Source organism: Syngnathus scovelli, chromosome 3, assembly GCF_024217435.2.
Source record: "Syngnathus scovelli strain Florida chromosome 3, RoL_Ssco_1.2, whole genome shotgun sequence".
NCBI lineage: Eukaryota > Metazoa > Chordata > Actinopteri > Syngnathiformes > Syngnathidae > Syngnathus > Syngnathus scovelli.
Window position 1 is genome coordinate 2,419,562 of NC_090849.1, and position 19,277 is coordinate 2,438,838.

Consider the following 19,277-nt stretch of genomic DNA (forward strand, 5'->3'; position numbering starts at 1 on the left):
AACTCTGACCTAAAACTGTCCGATAATTTCAAGGACTTCAAGAAGAAACTGAGAGCCTCTCTCATATCTAATTACGTAAGCTGAGTCCGCGGCAACCCTGGGACGAAAGCATTGATAGCTGTTTGTTACACTCGTTACAAATCATTCAAATTCCAAATATTAGCATCATGCATAACCATAAATGTTTGATGTTGGCTATTTTTGAAACTAATGTGTAAATGTACTAATGTACAAATATTAGCATCATACATAACCATAAATTTTGATGTTGACTATTTTAAAATTAATGTGTTACATAATATCTGTGAAGACTCTCATGAAATTGCTGTGTGATAAATATCTGTGAAAACACGAAAAATCTTTGGATGAAAGTTTTGGGACAGGACTCGATAAGCAAGGCTGCTTCCACCCGTTCCGTTTTCGGCGAGTACGGAACAAACTCTAAGCTCTGTAAAAAAAAGTGTAACTTTGATGACGTCTGTGTACGAGCTGAAATAAACAAAAACAAAAAAATAAAAAAATAAATAAAAATAGCATTTGCATCAAAGTCGTATTCCGATGGTAACTTTGTTAAACGATGCATAATGAAGGCGGCTGAACTTGTATGTCCCGAGAAACGACAAGCTTTTGCTAATATTAGCCTGACGAGGAATACTATAGCAGAGAGGATTTCAGACCTATCAGCAGATTTAGACAGCCAATTGAGACAGAGTCAAGTCATTTATTTTCCGTTGCAATTGACGAGAGCACTGACATCACAGACGTGGCACAACTGGCCTCATTTATTTGTGGAGTTGATGAGACATTGACTGTTACTGAATATTTTCTTGAGTTGGTGCCAAAAATGGACACCACAACAACCGAAGACATTTTAGACATTTGTCTAAGGAAATCTGAGGTGTTTCATGAAATGTTTTGTAAAACGAATGTTCATTATATTTCAACAATTTCCTCATGTTCTTGTGCTTCTTTACACTAAAAAAAGGCAAGACATGATATTTTGGTTATTAATAGCAGACTACGGTATAATTTTAACAGTCCGGTCCACTTGACATCTACCGAGGCCGCATGTGGCCCACAATGTGAAATGAGTTTGACACCCCTAATTTAAATAGACCTACAGTTAACAGTTTAATTCATTTAACTAACCCTACAAATGCTCACTACACTTCTGTTGTTATATTCAGTAGCTGTAACAGGTAAAATAAATGATAAAAACTTTTTAAAGTTTACAAGCTCTGTTTGCGGCTCCAGACGATTTTTTGGGGGGGTAGAAGAGGAGGCAAAATGGCTCTTTTGATCATAAAGGTTGCATACCCCTGTTCTAGACTCACTTGATTGCACTGAGAGAAAAGGGGTGAATAATTATGCAAGCCCTACTTTTCAAGCATTTATGTAAAAAAAAGTTTAAAATGTCTTGTAAATTTTGTTCGACTTAACGAATGTGTCCCATCTGGTGTTCACAAAAAAAAACGTTTTTATCTCAGCCTAAAATGTGGCTCAAGGTCAAGGGGGTAAGACTTTTTCAAGGTATTTAAGTCCACAGTGTGTACAATTTTTAAAATGAAGTAAAACTGTGGATTCCCTAATGTCCAAACTTCATTTATATTGGTTTTCTATAATATACTATGTAAAAGTTACGGAAATCAAACAATTGCGAACACATATTTTGTGCTTTTGCGCTATTTTACCTATGTCAATTTGACTAATCTTTAATCATTTTTCCTCCAGTTGGGTAAGATGCGACTTACAATCCCATGCAGGGCGGTGACCTGCTCTCATCTTCAGTGCTTCGATGCTGCCCTCTACTTACAGATGAATGAAAAGAAACCTACATGGATCTGTCCTGTCTGTGACAAGAAGGCTACATATGGAAGTCTCATCATTGATGGGTTGGTTTACTTTCTTCAGCAAGGCCGCAAACCTGCCTCCTTATCAACCAACACTGAATATTAATACAGGGATTGGTGAGAGTACAGGGATTGACATGAATACAGATGAACGCACCAATTATAGGTGTATCTCATTATTGCTGAGTGATACTAACACTACCACATGCCACTTTGACAGGTTGAGTTTTATATTAGGACCCTCACTACACATAAAAGGTTGTATTCAAGACCTGTCAAGTGCTATTTTAAACGTTGCAGAATTACAGGCTTTACAGTGGTGATAAAACATACAAACCAACATTCAAGTTAACCTGTCCCACATGACCTCGTTCACACAATCATGTTTGCATAAATGGAGGTACCTGCTCAGACCATACAGAGATAAAAAAGCAAAGGAAAGGTACTCAGCATGAATGAGATAATGAGAAATGGAGGAAGTTCAAAATATCAAAGTCAAAGTCAAAGTCAGCTTTATTGTCAATTTCTCCACATGCCAAAGAGACACAAAGAAACCGAAATTTCGTTCCCCCCTATCCCACGGTGACAAGACATGGCTCACAACAGACCAACAAGTAAACAAGTATAACAAAAGCGTGCTGAATAAATAATGAATAAATAACACAACAATAAACAAATAAATAAGAGGAGCAGAAAAAAAAGGAGCAAGTGCGCGTACAGCAGACATTCCCGAAAATAGCGCAACAGTGCCGCACGCTACGCAGAAGGGGGTAGCGAGTTCAGGGCCCTAACAGCCTGGAGAAAGAAGCTGTTGGCGAGTCTGGTGGTGCGGGAGGGCGGGCTCCTGTACCTCTTCCCAGAGGGCAGAAGGTCAAACAAAGAGTGAGCCGGGTGACTCACATCTCTGGCAATCGAGGTTGCCTTGCGGGCGAGATGGGAGGTGTAAATGTCCTTCAGGGAGGGGAGCGAAGCACCAATAATCTTACTAGCCGTATTCACTATGCGCTGCAGCGCCTTCAAGTTCTGTTCAGTGCAGTTACCACCCCAGACAGCGATGCAACTGGTGAGGACGCTCTCAATGGTGCCACGGTAGAATGTAGACAGGACTGCCTGAGGAGGACATGCACGCCTGAGCTTCCGCAGGAAGTACAGGCGGCGCTGAGCTTATATAGAACAAATTCAAAAATTTGAGCAAATAGTACCCCTCAAAATTGAACGACAAATGTCATTTTTCTTCATATTTCCCAATAGGTTTCTACTGAAATACTAAAATTGCATACATAAAACACCATTATGAGACACAACATAACAGTTTAGAGGAAAATTGCCTCTACGCACTCAGACATAATACAACACCCCTCCAAATTGCCCTTAAAAAGCTGATTTTTTTTCATTTTCAATGAAGCCATGTAACATGTTTTTGTTTCAATTCCTCACCATTTATTTATGTAAGACGGACAATGCAGTCAAATTTAGTTACAAGCTTGTAGCATGAAGCACAGGGGTCACCAACCTTAAAACTGAAAGCTGCTTGGTTACTGTTTAATGCAAAGGGCTACCAATTTGATAAACAAATTTGCTTAAGTCACCTTTAATAATGTCATTTTTATCAATGGTAGTCACTGATTTGAAGACGCTCACATAAATTAGGAAACAGATATTTGTGTTCATTAATGTGCAACACTTTTTTTTCCCTACCCCTTCTTGAGCCATCACCTTACTGTGGTGAAGGAGTTCAGTTGTTCCAATGATCTTAGTAACTAAATGTTCAGGGGCTTAATGCCGCTGTCAGAGTCACCTATGGCAAACAGGTCCTTGGTGCGGGATAAGAAAAAGCACTCTTTATATTATCCCTAATGATCCATCCATCCATCTTCTTCCGCTTATCCGGGGTCGGGTCGTGGGGGCAGCAGCTTTAGGAGGGACTCCCAGACTTCCCTCTCCCCAGCCACTTCATCCAGCTCATCCCAGGGGATCCCAAGGCGTTCCCAGGCCAGCTGAGAGACATAGTCTCTCCAGCGCGTCCTGGGTCGTCCCCGGGGTCTCCTACCGGTGGGACATGCCCGGAACACCTCCCCAGGGAGGCGTCCAGGAGGCATCCTGATAAGATGCCCGAGCCACCTCATCTGGCTCCTCTCAACGTGGAGGAGTAGCGACTCTACTCCGAGTCGCTCCCGGATGACCGAGCTTCTCACCCTATCTCTAAGGGAGAGCCCGGACATCCTGCGGAGAAAACTCATTTCGGCTGCTTGTATCCGAGATCTCGTTCTTTGGGTCATAGCCCGTGACCATAGGTGAGGGTAGGAGCGTAAATCGACCGGTAAATTGAGAGCTTTGCCTTTTGGCTCAGCTCTCTCTTCACCACAACGGACCGGTACAGGGTCCGCATTACTGCCGACGCTGCACCGATCCGCCTGTCGATCTCACGCTCCATCCTCCTCTCAATCGTGAACAAGACTCCAAGATACTTGAACTCCTCAACTTGGGGCAGGATCTCATCCCCGATCCGGAGAGGGCATTCGACCCTTTTCCGAGCGAGGACTCGGATTTGGAGGTGCTGACCCTCATCCCGACCGCTTCACACTCGGCTGCGAACCGTTCCAGCGAGAGCTGGAGATCACGGCCTGAAGAAGCCAACAGCACCACGTCATCTGCAAAAAGCAGAGACGCGATGCTGAGGTCCCCAAACCAGACCCCCTCAACGCCTCGGCTGCGCCTAGAAATTCTGTCCATAAAAATTATGAACAGAATCGGTGACAAAGGGCAGCCTTGGCGGAGTCCAACCCTCACTGGGAACGAATCCGACTTACTGCCGGAAATGCCGACCATCGGTGATACAGGGACCGAACCGCCCTTATCAGTTGGCTCGGCACCCCGTACTCCCGAAGCACCCTCCACAGAACCTCCCGAGGGACACGGTCGAACGCCTTCTCCAAGTCCACAAAACACATGTGGACTGGTTGGGCGAACTCCCATGCACCCTCGAGGATCCTGCCGAGGGTGTAGAGCTGGTCCACTGTTCCACGGCCAGGACGAAAGCCACACTGCTCCTCCTGAATCCGAGGTTCGACCTCCCGACGGACCCTCCTCTCCAGCACCCCTGAATAGACCTTACCAGGGAGGCTGAGGAGTGTGATTCCCCTGTAATTGGAACACACCCTCCGGTCCCCCTTCTTAAAGAGGGGAACCACCACCCCAGTCTGCCAATCCAGAGGCACTGTCCCCGATGTCCACGCAACGTTGTAGAGGCGTGTCAGCCATGACAGCCCTACAACATCCAGAGCCTTTAAGAACTCCGGGCGGATCTCATCCACCCCCGGGGCCTTGCCACCGAGGAGTTTTTTAACTACCTCAGTGACTTCGACCCCAGAGATTGGAGAATCCGCCTCAGAGTCTCCAGGCCCTGCTTCCTCAATGGAAGGCGTGTAGGTGGAATTGAGGAGGTCTTCGAAGTATTCTCCCCACCGACTCACGACGTCCCGAATCAAGGTCAGCAGCACGCCATCCCCACTGTAAACAGTGTTGACATTGCACCGCTTCCCCCTCCTGAGACGCCGGATGGTGGACCAGAATTTCCTCGAAGCCGTCCGAAAGTCATTCTCCATGGCCTCACCGAACTCCTCCCACGCTCGGGTTTTTGCCTCAGCAACCGCCGAAGCCGCGTTCAGCTTGGCCATCCGGTACCTGTCAGCTGCCTCCGGAGTCCCGCAGGCCAAAACGGCCCGATAGGACTCCTTCTTCAGCTTGACGGCATCCCTTACCGCCGGTGTCCACCAGCGGGTTCGGGGATTGCCGCCACGACAGGCACCAACGACCTTACGGCCACAGCTCCGGTCGGCTGCCTCAACAATGGAGGCGCGGAACATGGTCCACTCAGACTCAATGTCCCCCGCCTCCCCCGGGACATGGGAAAAGCTCTGCCGGAGGTGGGAGTTGAAGCTCTTCCTGACAGGAGATTCTGCCAGACGTTCCCAGCAGACCCTCACAGAGCGTTTGGGTCTGCCAGGTCGGACCGGCATCTTCCCCCACCATCGGAGCCAACCCACCACCAGGTGGTGATCAGTTGACAGCTCCGCCCCTCTCTTCACCCGAGTGTCCAAAACATGCGGCCGCAAATCCGATGACACGACTACAAAGTCGATCATCGAACTGCGGCCTAGGGTGTCCTGGTGCCAAGTGCACACATGGACACCCTTATGTTTGAACATGGTGTTCATTATTGAAAATCCGTGTCGAGCACAGAAGTCCAACAATAGAACACCGCTCGGGGTCAGATCAGGGGGGCCGTTCCTCCCAATCACGCCCTTCCAGGTCTCACTGTCATTGCCCACGTGAGCATTGAAGTCACCCAGTAGAACGATGGAGTCGCCAGAAGGAGCGCTCTCCAGCACTTCCTCCAGGGACCCCAAGAAGGGTGGGTACTCTGAGCTGCCGTTTGGTGCATAGACACAAACAACAGTCAGGACCCGTCCCCCCACCCGAAGGCGGAGGGAGGCTACCCTCTCGTTCACCGGCGTGAACCCCAATGTGCAGGCGCCCAGCCGGGGGGCAATAAGTATACCCACACCTGCTCGACGCCTCTCACCGTGGGCAACTCCAGAGTGGAAGAGAGTCCAGCCCCTCTCGAGAGGGCTTGTACCGGAACCCAAACTGTGCGTGGAGGCTAGTCCGACTATATCTAGTCGGAATCTTTCTGCCTCGCACACCAGCTCGGGCTCCTTTCCAGCCAGAGAGGTGACATTCCATGTCCCAAGAGCCAGCTTCTGCAGCCGGGGATCAGACCGCCAAGGTCCCTGCCTTTGGCTGCCGCCCAGCTCACATTGCACCCGACCCCTTCGGCCCCTCCCACAGGTGGTGAGCCCATGGGAAGGGGGACCCACGTTTCCATTTCGGGCTATGCCCGGCCGGGCCCCATGGGCGAAGGCCCGGCCACCAGACGCTCGCCTTCGAGCCCCGCCTCCAGGCCTGGCTCCAGAGGGAGGCCCCGGTGACCCGCGTCCGGGCGAGGGAAAACAAAGTCCATTTATGTGTTTCATCATAAGGGGCTTGGGTGAGCCGTGCTTTGTCTGACCCCTCACCGAGGACCCGTTTGCCATGGGTGACCCTACCAGGGGCATGAAGCCCCCGACAACATGGCTCCTAGGATCATAGTGGCACGCAAACCCCTCCACCACGATAAGGTGACGACTCGCGGAGGGGTATCCCTAATGATAATTGAAATAAATTAACTTCATTTTTCCTTGCCCAGCCACGGGTCACTGAGGCATCCCTCTGGAGCCAGGCCTGAAGTTTGGGCCCGAAAAGGCAACGTGGGTCTCCCTTCCCATGGACTCGCCACCTGTGGGAAGGGCTGCAGGGGTCAGCTATGGTATTAGCTGAGTGGCAGCCAAATGCGGTTACCTTGGCAGTCTGATCCCCAGCTACAGTAGCTAGCGGTTAACAAATGGAATGTCATCTCTCTGTCAGGGAAGGAGCCCAAGCTGCTGTGAGAGGGAGAGAAGTTGCGACTAGACATAGTAGTCAAACTCACCTCCACACACTGCTTGGGCTCTTCTCGAGAAGTTTTTGGACTCTCTTCGGCTCTGGAGTTGCCCATGGTGAGAGTTCCAGATCAAGTGTGGGGACACTTATTGTGCCCCCCGGTTTGGTGCCTGTGCATTGGTATTCACCCCGACAGATAAGTGGGAAGCCTCCCTCTGTTGTCGAGTAAGGTGACAGGTTAAGGTTAGGTTAAGGATTTTTGTGTCTATGCATCAAACAACAGCTCAGAGTACCCACCCTTTTCGGAGTCGTTGGAGGGTGTGCTCGAGAACGTTTCCCTGGGGACTCCCTTGTTCTGCTGAGGAACTTCAATGCTTACGTGAGTAATGACTAGGAGATGATGATTAGGAGGACTGATTGGTGCTTCTTTCTTTGTGCGTGGCCAGATGGCGCCTCCTGCGCTTGAACTCAGTCACGTCGGCAGTGACACACATTGCTCAGAGGCACGCCCTGCGCTATCAGCGTTTATTTAAACACTATTCTCTCGTCACTTACTATAAACCCACGAAGTAGTGCATTTTCGAAATGTGCAACGTGAAGTGGCAAGGGATCACTGTACACATATCCATCCATTAATTTTCCACTGCATCCAAATCAGATGCCTAAGCCTAGCTCCTCTCCGTGCGGAGGAGCAGTGGATAACCAAGGTTCTTACCCTATCTCTAAGGGAGAGCCTGGACACCCTGCGTAGGAAACTCATTTCGGCTGCTTGTATCCCGGATCTTGTTCTTCCGGTCCTAACCCACAGCTCGTAACCATACATGTGGGTAGGAACTTCGATCAACCAGTAAATTGAGAGCTTTGCCATTCAACTCAGCTCCATGACAGAGCGGTACAGAGTTTGCATCACAGCAGATGCTGAATTGATCCACCTGTCAATCTCCCATTCCATCCTACCCTCAATCGTAAACAAGACCCCAAGCTACTTGAACTCTTCCACTTGGGGAAGAATCTCATCCTTGATCCGGAGAGGGCATTCCACCCTTTACCGTCTGAGGACCATGGTTTGGAGGTGCTGATTTTTCATACCAGCACTTCACACTCAGCTGTGTACTGCTCCAATGTGAGGTCGAAATCACAACTTGAAGAAGCCCACAGCACCACATCATCAGACGAAAGCATAGCTGAGATGCTGAGGTCAACAAACCGGACACCTTCAACGCCTCGGCTGTGCCTAGACACTGTCAATAAAGGTTATAAACAGAATCGACCAACTGTCACCGTAAACAAATTCAACATACTGCAATGCAGACCAAACTCTGGCATCAGTGATATAGGGACGGAACAGCCCTGAAGTGGTTTCGGCATTCCCAACAGAACTCCCCAAGGGACACGGTCGAACATTTTCTCCAAGTCTTCTAAGCACAACTCCCATGCACCCTCCAGGACCCTGCTGAGTGTGTAGAGCATAGGTGTCAAACCCAAGGCCTGGGGGCCAGATACGGCCTGCCAAATTTATGCGGCCCGCGAAGACAAATTGTGCATCGACTTCATGTCAGTACTGAAATTACAAATCGTTTTTACTATTAAAAAAAATTAAAAATTGCTGGAAAATTGTATTAGCATTCATCTTTTTATAACATATTTAAACCAGTTTTTACTATCCTTTGAGTTCAAAACTAGTTATTCATCAGTTTGTTGTGTAGTCTATACTGTATATACCAGCTCAGTGGCCTAGTGGTAGAGTGTCCGCCCTGAGACTGGAAGGTTGTGGGTTCAAACCCCAGCCGGGTCATACCAAAGACTATAAAAATGGGACCCATTGCCTCCCCGCTTGGCACTCAGCATTAAGGGTTGGAATTGGGGGGTTAGATCACCAAATGATTCCCGAGCGCGGCACCGCTGCTGCTCACTTCTCCCCTCTCCCCCAGGGGATGGATCAAAATCACACGGGGGTGGGTTAAATGCAGAGACAAATTTCACACCCAGATGTGTGTGTGACAATCATTGGGACTTTAACTTTAACTTTAATATACCAGGGGTGGGCAAACCTTTTGACTGGCGGGCCGAATTTGGTTCTAAATTTTGATCGGGGGGCCGAACCAGGAACAGATGGATGTAGTGTTTGTGTGAAGTAATAGAAATGACATGTAAAGGTCATTGCATAAAAGGTTTGTACTTTTAGTAGGTAGTAAGGCATGGATATACAAAAAAGCTTTTTGAAAACAAATGCATTTACTAACAGCATTAAAAAAATATTTCACCAAAATACTACTATCAGTGATTCTCATTAAATACGACACTGTTATTATGAATAATAGTTTCCATCACTTCAGCACCTGCAGGTCAGATTTATGAAATATGTTTATCTAATGAGGCGAAATCCCATCAAACGGCAAACATTCTGATCAAATACATAATCTTGAAGAATCAGTGAAAGAATACTTCTAAATAAAGTAATAAAGAAATCAATAGTATTGTTGGTCTCCCTTTTTTGCTAGTGCATCATGGTCTGGAGTAAAATTTGTTGTGGTAATTCTTAGGATAAAGCCGAGGTGTCGGTCCGTTAACCTAGAGCTGTGACGGGCTTTGATGACGTTCATGTGCCGGAAAGTCTGCTCACACACGTAGGTTGAGCCAAATTGTCCTCTCTTTTTTTTTAAACACACACCTTTCTTTTCTTCGGGCCACTCATTTTAGTGGAAGGATTCCAGGGGAAGGTTTGTGGGTGGCATTGACGTAAAACTGTATCTGAAAGCTCAGCGCGGGAATTACGAGAATGCTGACGTCACAGCCCAGACTCGAAATTCGGCACTGATGGAAATAGAGCACGGAGTGCACCGGGTCCGTACTACTTAGTATGTACACGCACTTGTGAGTGTGCACCCAGCTTTCTGACACGGCTTCCGGGAGTAAATGCGCGGGCGGGCGCTTCCCCATCTATTGGGGAAACATACTAATTGCAGGGAAAATGACCCAAAAAAAAGTTCAATAATACAATTTATTCAGGTTTGGCGGGCCGGATTAAACGGCCCTGTGGGCTGGATGTGGCCCGCGGGCCTTAGTTTGCCCATGTCTGGTATATACAGTCATCCCCTTGCTATACAGTCATCCCTTGCGTGTCCCCCTCCTGTACGGTGTGTCCCCCTCCTGCCCTAAAGTCTGTGCTGAACACCTGGTACCCACCTTTGCATGGATCATCAACTGTTCCCTGGAGCTGTGTGAGGTGCCCTTGTGCTTCAAAAGCTCCACCATCGTACCAGTGGCCAAGAAGCCCGCCATCATAGGTTTGAATGATTGTAGACCAGTCGCCCTGACATCTGTGGTCATGAAATCCTTTGAGAGGCTAGTGTTGAGTCATCTGAAGGACATCACGGGCCCCCTGCTCAACCCACTGCAGTTTGCCTACCCGGCAAACAGGTCAATGATGATGCGGTCAACATGGGACTGCAGTACTGCAGTACATCCAACACCACCGAGACACCCCATGAACATATGCCAGAACCCTGTTTGTGGACTTCAGCTTGCCGTTCAACACCATCGCTCCCGACATCCGACACCAGAGGTTCGTCCAGCTTGCGGTGCCTGCCTCCACCTGTCAGTGGATCACCAGCTTCCTGACCAACAGGAGACAGCATGTGAGGCTGGGGACCATCACATCTGACACCCGGACCATCAGCACTGGCACCCCCAGTGTTGCGTACTCTCCCCACTCTCTCTCTACACCAATGATTGCTCCTCAGGCGACTCTTCTTTGAAACTCCTGAAGTATGCGGACGACACCACTTTCATCAGACTGATCCGGGACGGTGACGAGACCGCGTACAGACAGGAGGTGGAGCGGCTCGTCCACTGGTGCAGCCAAAACCACCTGGAGCTGAACCCACTCAAGACCGTGGAGATGACAGTGGATTTCAGGAGAGACCCTTCACCACTTCTACCCCTCACTATCCTCAGTAATGCTATTCTTTCCACAAACACCTTCAAGTTCCAGGGATACACACTCTCTTGGGACCTGAAATGGACCGGACACATAGACTGTCCGGAAGAAGGCCCAGCAGAGGCTGTAATTTCTGAGACAGCTCAGGACGTTCAACCTGCCACAAGAGCTGCTGAAGACCTTCTACACTGCCATCAACCAGTCTATTCTCTGCACCTCCATCACTGTCTGGTTTGGATCGGCCACCAAACAAGACAAGCACAGACTGCAACGGACAATCAGGACTGTGGAAAACATAATCAGGACCAACCGCCCATCTATCCAAGACTTGTACCTCTCCAGGACCAAGAAACGTGCAAGTAACATCTCTACAGACCCTTCTCACCCAGGTCACAATCTGTTCAAACTACTCCCCTCTGGACGGCGTTACAGAGCGCTGTACGCCAAAACCAGCAGACACAGACACAGTGAGAGTCTGAGAGACATCACTGGGCAATAATATCCTGTTCTTGCCACTTAAATGTTGTTAATCACCTGAATGGTTTTTTTTTTGTTTGTTTTTTTTAGACAGGACAGCACCAGTTTGATGAACACTCAAGATATAGGCATACATACAAACATCCCAGTGTAAAACCAGTCGGAATTAGCCAGAGCTAAATTTCATCCGTTGTCCTCAGGACATAAATCAGAGACAGGGCAGACAGACAGCTAGACATTAGACATTACATTAACTCAGCCTGACAGAGCAGACAGACAGATAGACAGATTAGTACATTACAGGGAGATAAAAATAAAAACATAGTTAAAATGTTATATCCGCTCTTTGAATAAAATAAAAATAAAAACATAGTATAAAAGGTTATATCCACTCTGTGGAAAAACTATTCTAACCGTCCCAGCAGACCCTTTACTAAAGGTGATTACAAGTTTGTGAGCTTTTTAACCACTGCTTCAGTCACCTTTTAAAAACATCAAAAGAGGGAATCTCTCTAATTGAGGCAGGGAGTAGATTCCAGTATTGATAGCCATATATAGAGAGTACGCTCTTACCAAAAGTAGTTCTTCTACATTCAATTGCACAACCACCCCTGGATGTTGACCTGGTACTGTGTACACAGTCTTTTTTTATGGACCAATTCCATAAGAGGAGGAGGAGCCAGGCCATTTAAACACTTATATATTAAACAAGCATTTTTGAAGTTCCTAAAGTAAAACTGAGGAGATGATACTTTTCCAGAATATTACAGTGGTGATAAGAGTTGGGTTTTTTGTCTCTTATTTTGATAGCCCTTTTAAAAACCTGTTCAATCGGTCTGATGATTGTCGTGTTTGCAAAAGACCAGTTTGTAAAACAATATTCCATTGTGCGAGATCATACAATGCAGATATGTTATTGCTGCTTCTGTTGTTAGATAGGGTTGAATGTTGTCACTTAAATGTTGTGCAGAGGCTGAGATCAACCGGGGTCAAATTCCTTGTTTGGCATACACAAACTTGGCCAAAAAAGCTGATTGCTGATCACGGTTTACCTTTCACAGCCTCACTGCTTCACGGATTTTTTTCACAGTGCATTGTGTTATGGCTTCAGATGAAAAAGACACTACAAAGCGGAGTCAGGCCGCAGAGGCGCACTATATAGTACGTATTGATGATTAAAGTTATTATGTTACTGTAGTTATCTGGAAGAAATAGTTTACTTGTCTTTGTTAAACAAATGCTTGGGCCTTAAAACAAGTTTGGTTTAGTTTGAATATTATACCTGTATAATAATGGTAAAAAAATCAAAGGTTTCTACTTTACGGATTTCACCTATCACGGGTTCTTTTCAGAATGTAACCCCAGTGAAAAACGAGGGATTTCTGTAATATTGTGATTGTCATATTGGTCCTCCGTAAGAAATTATGACTACAATGTGGCCCGTGACAAAAATTAGTTTGACAGCCCTGGTGTAGAGCTTGTCCACTGTTCCATGGCCAAGGCAAAAACCACATTGCTCCTGAATCTGAGCTTCGACCTCCTGATGGGCCCTCCTCTCAAGCATCCCTGAATAGACCTTACTGGGTCGGGTGAGGAGTGTGATTCCTTTGTAGTTAGAACACCACTTCTTAAAAAGGGGGGTCACCACCCCTGTCTGCCAATCCAAAGACACTGTCCTTGATGTCCACGCAATGTTGTAGAAGCGTGTCAACCAGGACACCCTCACAACATCCAGAGCCTTTAGGAACTCTGGGTGGATTTCATCCACCCCCAGAGTCTTGCCACCGAGAAGCTTTTCAACCACTTCAGTGACTTCAACCCTAGAGATAGGAGAGCCCACCTCAGAGTCCCCGGACTCTGTTTTCACAATGAAAGGTGTGTCATGGAATTAAAGAGGTCTTCTCCGCACCGAATCACAACATCCCCAGTCAAGGTTAGCAGCACCCCATTTCCACTATACACAGTGTTAATGGTGCACTGCTTTCCTTTTCAGAGACATTGGATGGTGGTTTACAATTTCCTCATAGCCATTCAGAAGTTGTTGCCTCCCCAAACATCGCCCACGCCAGAGTTTTTGCTTCAGCGGCCGCTGAAGTTGCGTTCTGCTTGGCCAGCCGGTACCTGTCAGCTGGCTTCATAGTTCAAAAGCATACTTACAACCATCCCTTACCACTGGTGTCCACCATCGGGTTTCGAGACTGCCGCCACAACAGGCACCAGCCACCTTACGGCCCATTGGCCGCCTTAGCAATGGAGGCACAGAACATGCTGCATTCAGACTGTCCTGCCTCCCTGGGACGTGGGCAACGTTATGCCAAAAGTGGGAGTTAAAACTCTTTCTGAGAGAGATTCTGCCAGATATTCCCAGCAAACCTTTACAATATGTTTGGGTATACCAAGCCCATTTCCCCCCCACCATCGAACCCAACACACCATCAGGTGGTGATCAGTTGACAGCTCCGCCACGCTTTTCACCTAAGTGTCCAAAACAAGCGCTGGAAATATGACATGACGACAAAGTCAATCATCAAATGTGGCCTAGCGCGTAGGCACACGCTTATGCTTCACTCCTGTCGCCTTCATCTGCTGGTACAGACCCGTATACAGAACCTTCAGGTCCGACAGTTCCTTCAGCTTCTTTTTCTTTTGTTGTTTGTTGTTTTCCATGTTCAACATGGTGTTCGTTATCAGCAATCCATATCAAGCACAGAAGTTCAATCATACATCACTCAGGTTCACAAAGGAATGGGTCGTTCTTTCCAATCACGTCCCTCTAGGTATCACTGTCATTGCCCATGTGAGCACTGACGTCTCCCAGCAGAACGACGGAGTCCCAAAGGGGAGTGCTCTCCAGCAGACCCTCCAAGGACTCCAAAAAGTTTGGATACTTTAAGCTGCTCTTTGGTACATCGGCACAAACAAAAGTAAGAACCCGTTCCCAACCCAAAGACAGAGAGGCTACCCTCTCGTACACCGGCGCGATCCCCATCGTGCAGGCACCAAATCGCGAGGCAATAAGTGTTCCACACCTGCTCTGCGCCTCTCACCATGCCAAGCTCTAGAGTGGAAGAGTTTTAATCGCTCTCGAAAGCCCAGCTCACTAACCCTACTCTCTTTGACCCCTCCCACAGATGGTGAGCCCATGGAAAGGGGCTCACATTTCCTTTTAGGGCTGCATGGGTGCAAGCCCAGTCACCAGGCACCTGCCAGGCCTGAGCAAGGGATACCAAAGTTGAAATGTTTTTCTCATCATAAGGGGTCCTTTGAGACGTGCTTTGTCTTGTCCTTCACTTTAGACCTGTTTGCCATTGGTGACTCTGCCAGGGGCAGAAAGCCAGACAAGTTAGTTCCCAGGATCATTGGGAGACACAAAACCCCTCCACCACAATAAGGTGATGGCTCACGAAGGAGCTAAGCAATTGTTTAACTTAAAATTGTCCAAATCCTCAAAGTTCTGCCTCTCAACAGTCATATTTCTAAAGTCCTTCATGAAAGCAGACTGCTTATCTTTTGTGCACAATCTAAGTAAATAGACTTGTAAATATCTGCTTTTACTTTAGAAACAATTACCAAACAAGTAACTAATAAGTAATTAACTTTCAAACTTAATTTTAAAATGTATGTATTCTCTTTGTGTAGTTTATTCTTGGAGATCCTGAATAACTGTTCTGACGTGGATGAAATCAAGTTCCAGGAGGATGGTACCTGGTGTCCAATGAGACCAATGAAAGAGTCTGCTAAGCTCTTATCTCTGATTACAAAAACTGAGTGTGAGTACAGTTCTTGATCTCTAAGGAAAACTAAAATTAACTCGCTTATATGTATTGAATTTATTTCTCATTGTTTTCTTTATTTGAGTTTCATTATTGTTCAAAAAGAAAAAAATTCAATATTTTTCAATCACAGGGATGGGCAAATGATAAAGGGGGTCATAATTCGTCATCAGTGCTACAAGGGGTGAGGGGTACGGAAATATGTAAATAATATATCATTACCATAAGTATGAGAAAAAAAAACATCATTTTGAACATGGCAAAAATACTCTATCACTAAGCCACACCACCTCAAATGTCTAAAGTCAAGTAAAAAACTTTAAAATGCAGTGTAAAAATTGGACCGGGGATTAAAAAACAATACAGAATTAGAAAGAAATTTGCTCAACATTTTAGGGCTTTTGATCGGGACATGTCACCGATCTTTGTCAACTGTGGGCCTTGTGAAGCTTTTGGAAATTCCTTTTTTTTTAATGAACTTGACTATCAACTATTTGATATGATTGAGCACTCCAAAAATCAAACTTAGAATCTAATATCATATCATGCTTAGTACAGGGATGTCCGTACGGTTTGCAAAGCGGGTCAGATTTGGTTAGATGAAAATGTATAGGGGCCGATCATTCACACCGACATTCCTCGAACCATTACCATTGTAAATTAACTTGTAAATATGTAACTATAGCCTTTGCTGTCTGCAGATAGGTGGATAATGCAAAGGAGAATCTGTTGTCAAGTGCACTACCAGAAAAATTAAAGATTAAAATAATAATAAATTAAATACAAATGAACAATTTTATGAAAGTTGAATGATTTTTTTTATTAGAAGTATTAAGTTTGTTTTATTATTGTTATTGTTGTATTAATAAGAAGGGTGATATTGGTGATTGTGATTGCAATAAACAGGCCAGGTTGCATCATGTCAGATTTTTAATCTGAATTAAATCATTCTCCATTTTATCTTTTTTATTTCAACTTCATACGCAAGAAAATACTTCATGATCACAAAATAATAATCCATAATCTTTTTGCTGTTTCCGATCACTGTGAGTGGTCGGCGGGGACGTGTAGTAGTGTGTAGAGTTAGTACGAAGTAGACAGCTCTCACCAGTTGTCTGTGGTTTTCTTTGTTTTTTTTTTGCCTTTCCCTGTGCAGCGTCACTTGCAGCGTCTCTGATTTTAGCGTCACCTTAGTCCTTAGTGTGTGGACATTTGAATGAGGAAGTGTCTGTGTCACTGATTATCTTGCAAACGGACACTTGTGTGCGCGTGAACTGGGAAGGGACGGATGAGCGCTGGCTCACGAGCGCTGGCTCACGAGCGCTGGCTCACGAGCGCGGGCTCACGAGCGTGGGCTCATGAGCGCTGCTCCCGTTAGGACGAGTTTCATTTCTGTGGCTCGGTCTGGGGCGCGCAGGTCCCCACAACAGGGCCACTTATTATTGATTTTACAAGGATGAGAATCTTCCGCGGATCCGCGGATTTCCGTTTTTTTTTTCCGTCGGGAGTATCATTTTCGTGAATCGTGTAGATCCGTTGATAAAATTGGTTTTATATGGGGGGTGGGGGGCTGGCAGCAGTATTGTGGTTTTCCTCAGTGTGTTCATGAGTCTGATGGCTTGAGGAAAGAAGCTGTTACTCAGTCTGCTGGTGCGGCACCGCAGGTTGCGGTACCGCTTCCCTGATGGTAGAAGGGAGAACAGTCTGTGTGCAGGATGAGTAGTGTCTTTGATGATGTTCATTGCCCTCTTGGAACAGTGTGAAGTGTACAGTTCCTGAATGGCTGGAAGGGGTGACCTGATGATCTTTTCTGCTGTCCTCACCACCCTCTGCAGCGCCTTTTTGTCTGCAGCTAGGCAGCTGCCATGCCAAACAGAGACGCTGCTGGTCAGGATGCTCTCAATAGCACCTCTGTAGAAGGTGGTGAGTGCAGAGGTGGGGAGGTCGGCTCTTCTCATCCTTCTCAGGAAGTGGAGTCGTGTCTGCGCCTTCTTGACCAGCGCAGTGATGTTGGTAGTCCATGAGAGGTCATCAGTGATGTGCACTCCCAGGAACTTTGTGCTTTTCACAGACTCTACTGCACTGCCGTTGATGATGAGTGGGATGTGTGTTGGTTGTTTCTTTCTGAAGTCCACAGTGATTTCTTTTGTTTTGTTTACGTTGAGAAGCAGATTGTTCCTATCACACCAGGTGATGAGTTGCTGTACCTCCTCTCTGTATGCTGAGTCATCGTTGTCTTTGATGAGGCCCACCACTGTTGTGTCATCTGCAAATTTGATGATGTGATTCGTTTCAAATCTGGCAGAGCAGTCGTGGGTCATCAGCGTGAACAGCAGGGGGGATAGCACACATCCTTGCGGCACCCCGGTGTTTATGACGGTGGTCGCTGAGGAGTTGTTTCCGACTCTGACTGTCTGCGGTCTGTTCGTTAGAAAGTCCAGCAGCCAGTTGCACAGTGAAGTGCTGACGCCTATTGTACTCAGCTTATTCACCAGATGTTGGGGGATGACTGTGTTGAACGCAGAGCTGAAGTCAATGAACAGCATCCGCGCGTGACTGTTTTTGTTCTCCAGATGAGCCAGGCAGAGGTGGAGTGCTGTTGCTATGGCGTCATCAGTGGAGCGCTTGGGGCGGTAGGCAAATTGGTATGGGTCCAGAGTAGTGGGGAGGGTGGATGTTAAGTGGGCCTTCACCAGTCTCTCAAAGCACTTCATCATGATGGAAGTGAGTGCTATGGGTCTGTAGTCATTCAGTGATGATGCTGGTGACTTCTTGGGTAGTGGTACGATGGTGGTAGCTTTGAAAATTGCTGGTATGATGGCTTGGTTCAGAGAGGTGTTGTAGATGTCTGTGAGGACGTCAGTGAGTGAGTCTGCACAGTCTCTGAGCACGCGCCCGGGTATGTTGTCTGGAATTTTGGCGCTACCTATTTGCATTTGCCTACCCATTTGCCTAATTCGCAAAAGTTTTAGCCAGCATGGCGAAGGTTTTAGATAAAAAAGACGAGGATCATGCCAGGGAAATAGACAAGTCGAACGGGATCAGGAACTGCTTCAGATGGGCATGGCTCGAGAGCAGCGTCATCTTACAACTCGAAACACAAAGACGCTCTTAAAGCAGTGCGACAGTGAGTGCCCACCGCGCTGCGGTTGCGCGATCGGACTAAATTAAGCTCCCTACGCACTGAGGTCCACTTGAATTTTGGAAAGTACGTCAGGATTTTAAAAATATTTTCTAAATTTCAGCGACGGCTCAGTCACAAGATCAGCGTGGTGCAGTTGCGTGGTCGGCGACGCGCTACAGTTGCGCGTTCGGCAGTGCGCTGCAGTTGTGCGATCGGACAAAAATGCGCAAATGAAAAAAATGCTTAAAAACGGCTTGGAACGGATTAAAAAAAAAATCCATTATTTGTAATGGGTAAAATAGATTCGGAATTTGACCGATTTGCTTCTCGAACCAAGCCTTGACTGTATTATATTCACCTTGGTGGCCCACCAAGCAGGAATATTTTTTTAACAAAACTGTTGAAATTGAGTGATGAAATTAATGGTTTGGGGGTTGCTATTGTGCCAAAATCCAGGAATTTCCAGGGAGCTTTGCCCCCATGCGGCCCCCATGCGGCCCCCTGACCCCGGCTACTTTTAAGTGATTTTTTTTTCATTTGCCATTCTCATCCCTGATTTTATGACACAATGCTTCGGGACAGTTTAAAGCCCGCATTTGGCCACATTTGGCATCCCTGGTTTAGTAGCAGTC

General features: G+C 46.8%; 1 protein-coding gene across 1 annotated transcript in view; it reads left to right on the plus strand.

The window, feature by feature from the left end:
- LOC125993628 (E3 SUMO-protein ligase PIAS2) overlaps positions 1–19,277 on the plus strand; it is a 269,499-nt gene that overhangs the window by 125,548 nt on the left and 124,674 nt on the right. The window contains exons 11-12 of the mRNA XM_068650121.1: positions 1,732–1,892; positions 15,388–15,518. Coding sequence (XP_068506222.1) covers positions 1,732–1,892; positions 15,388–15,518 — 292 coding nt within the window. The remainder of the gene's footprint in view (positions 1–1,731; positions 1,893–15,387; positions 15,519–19,277) is intronic.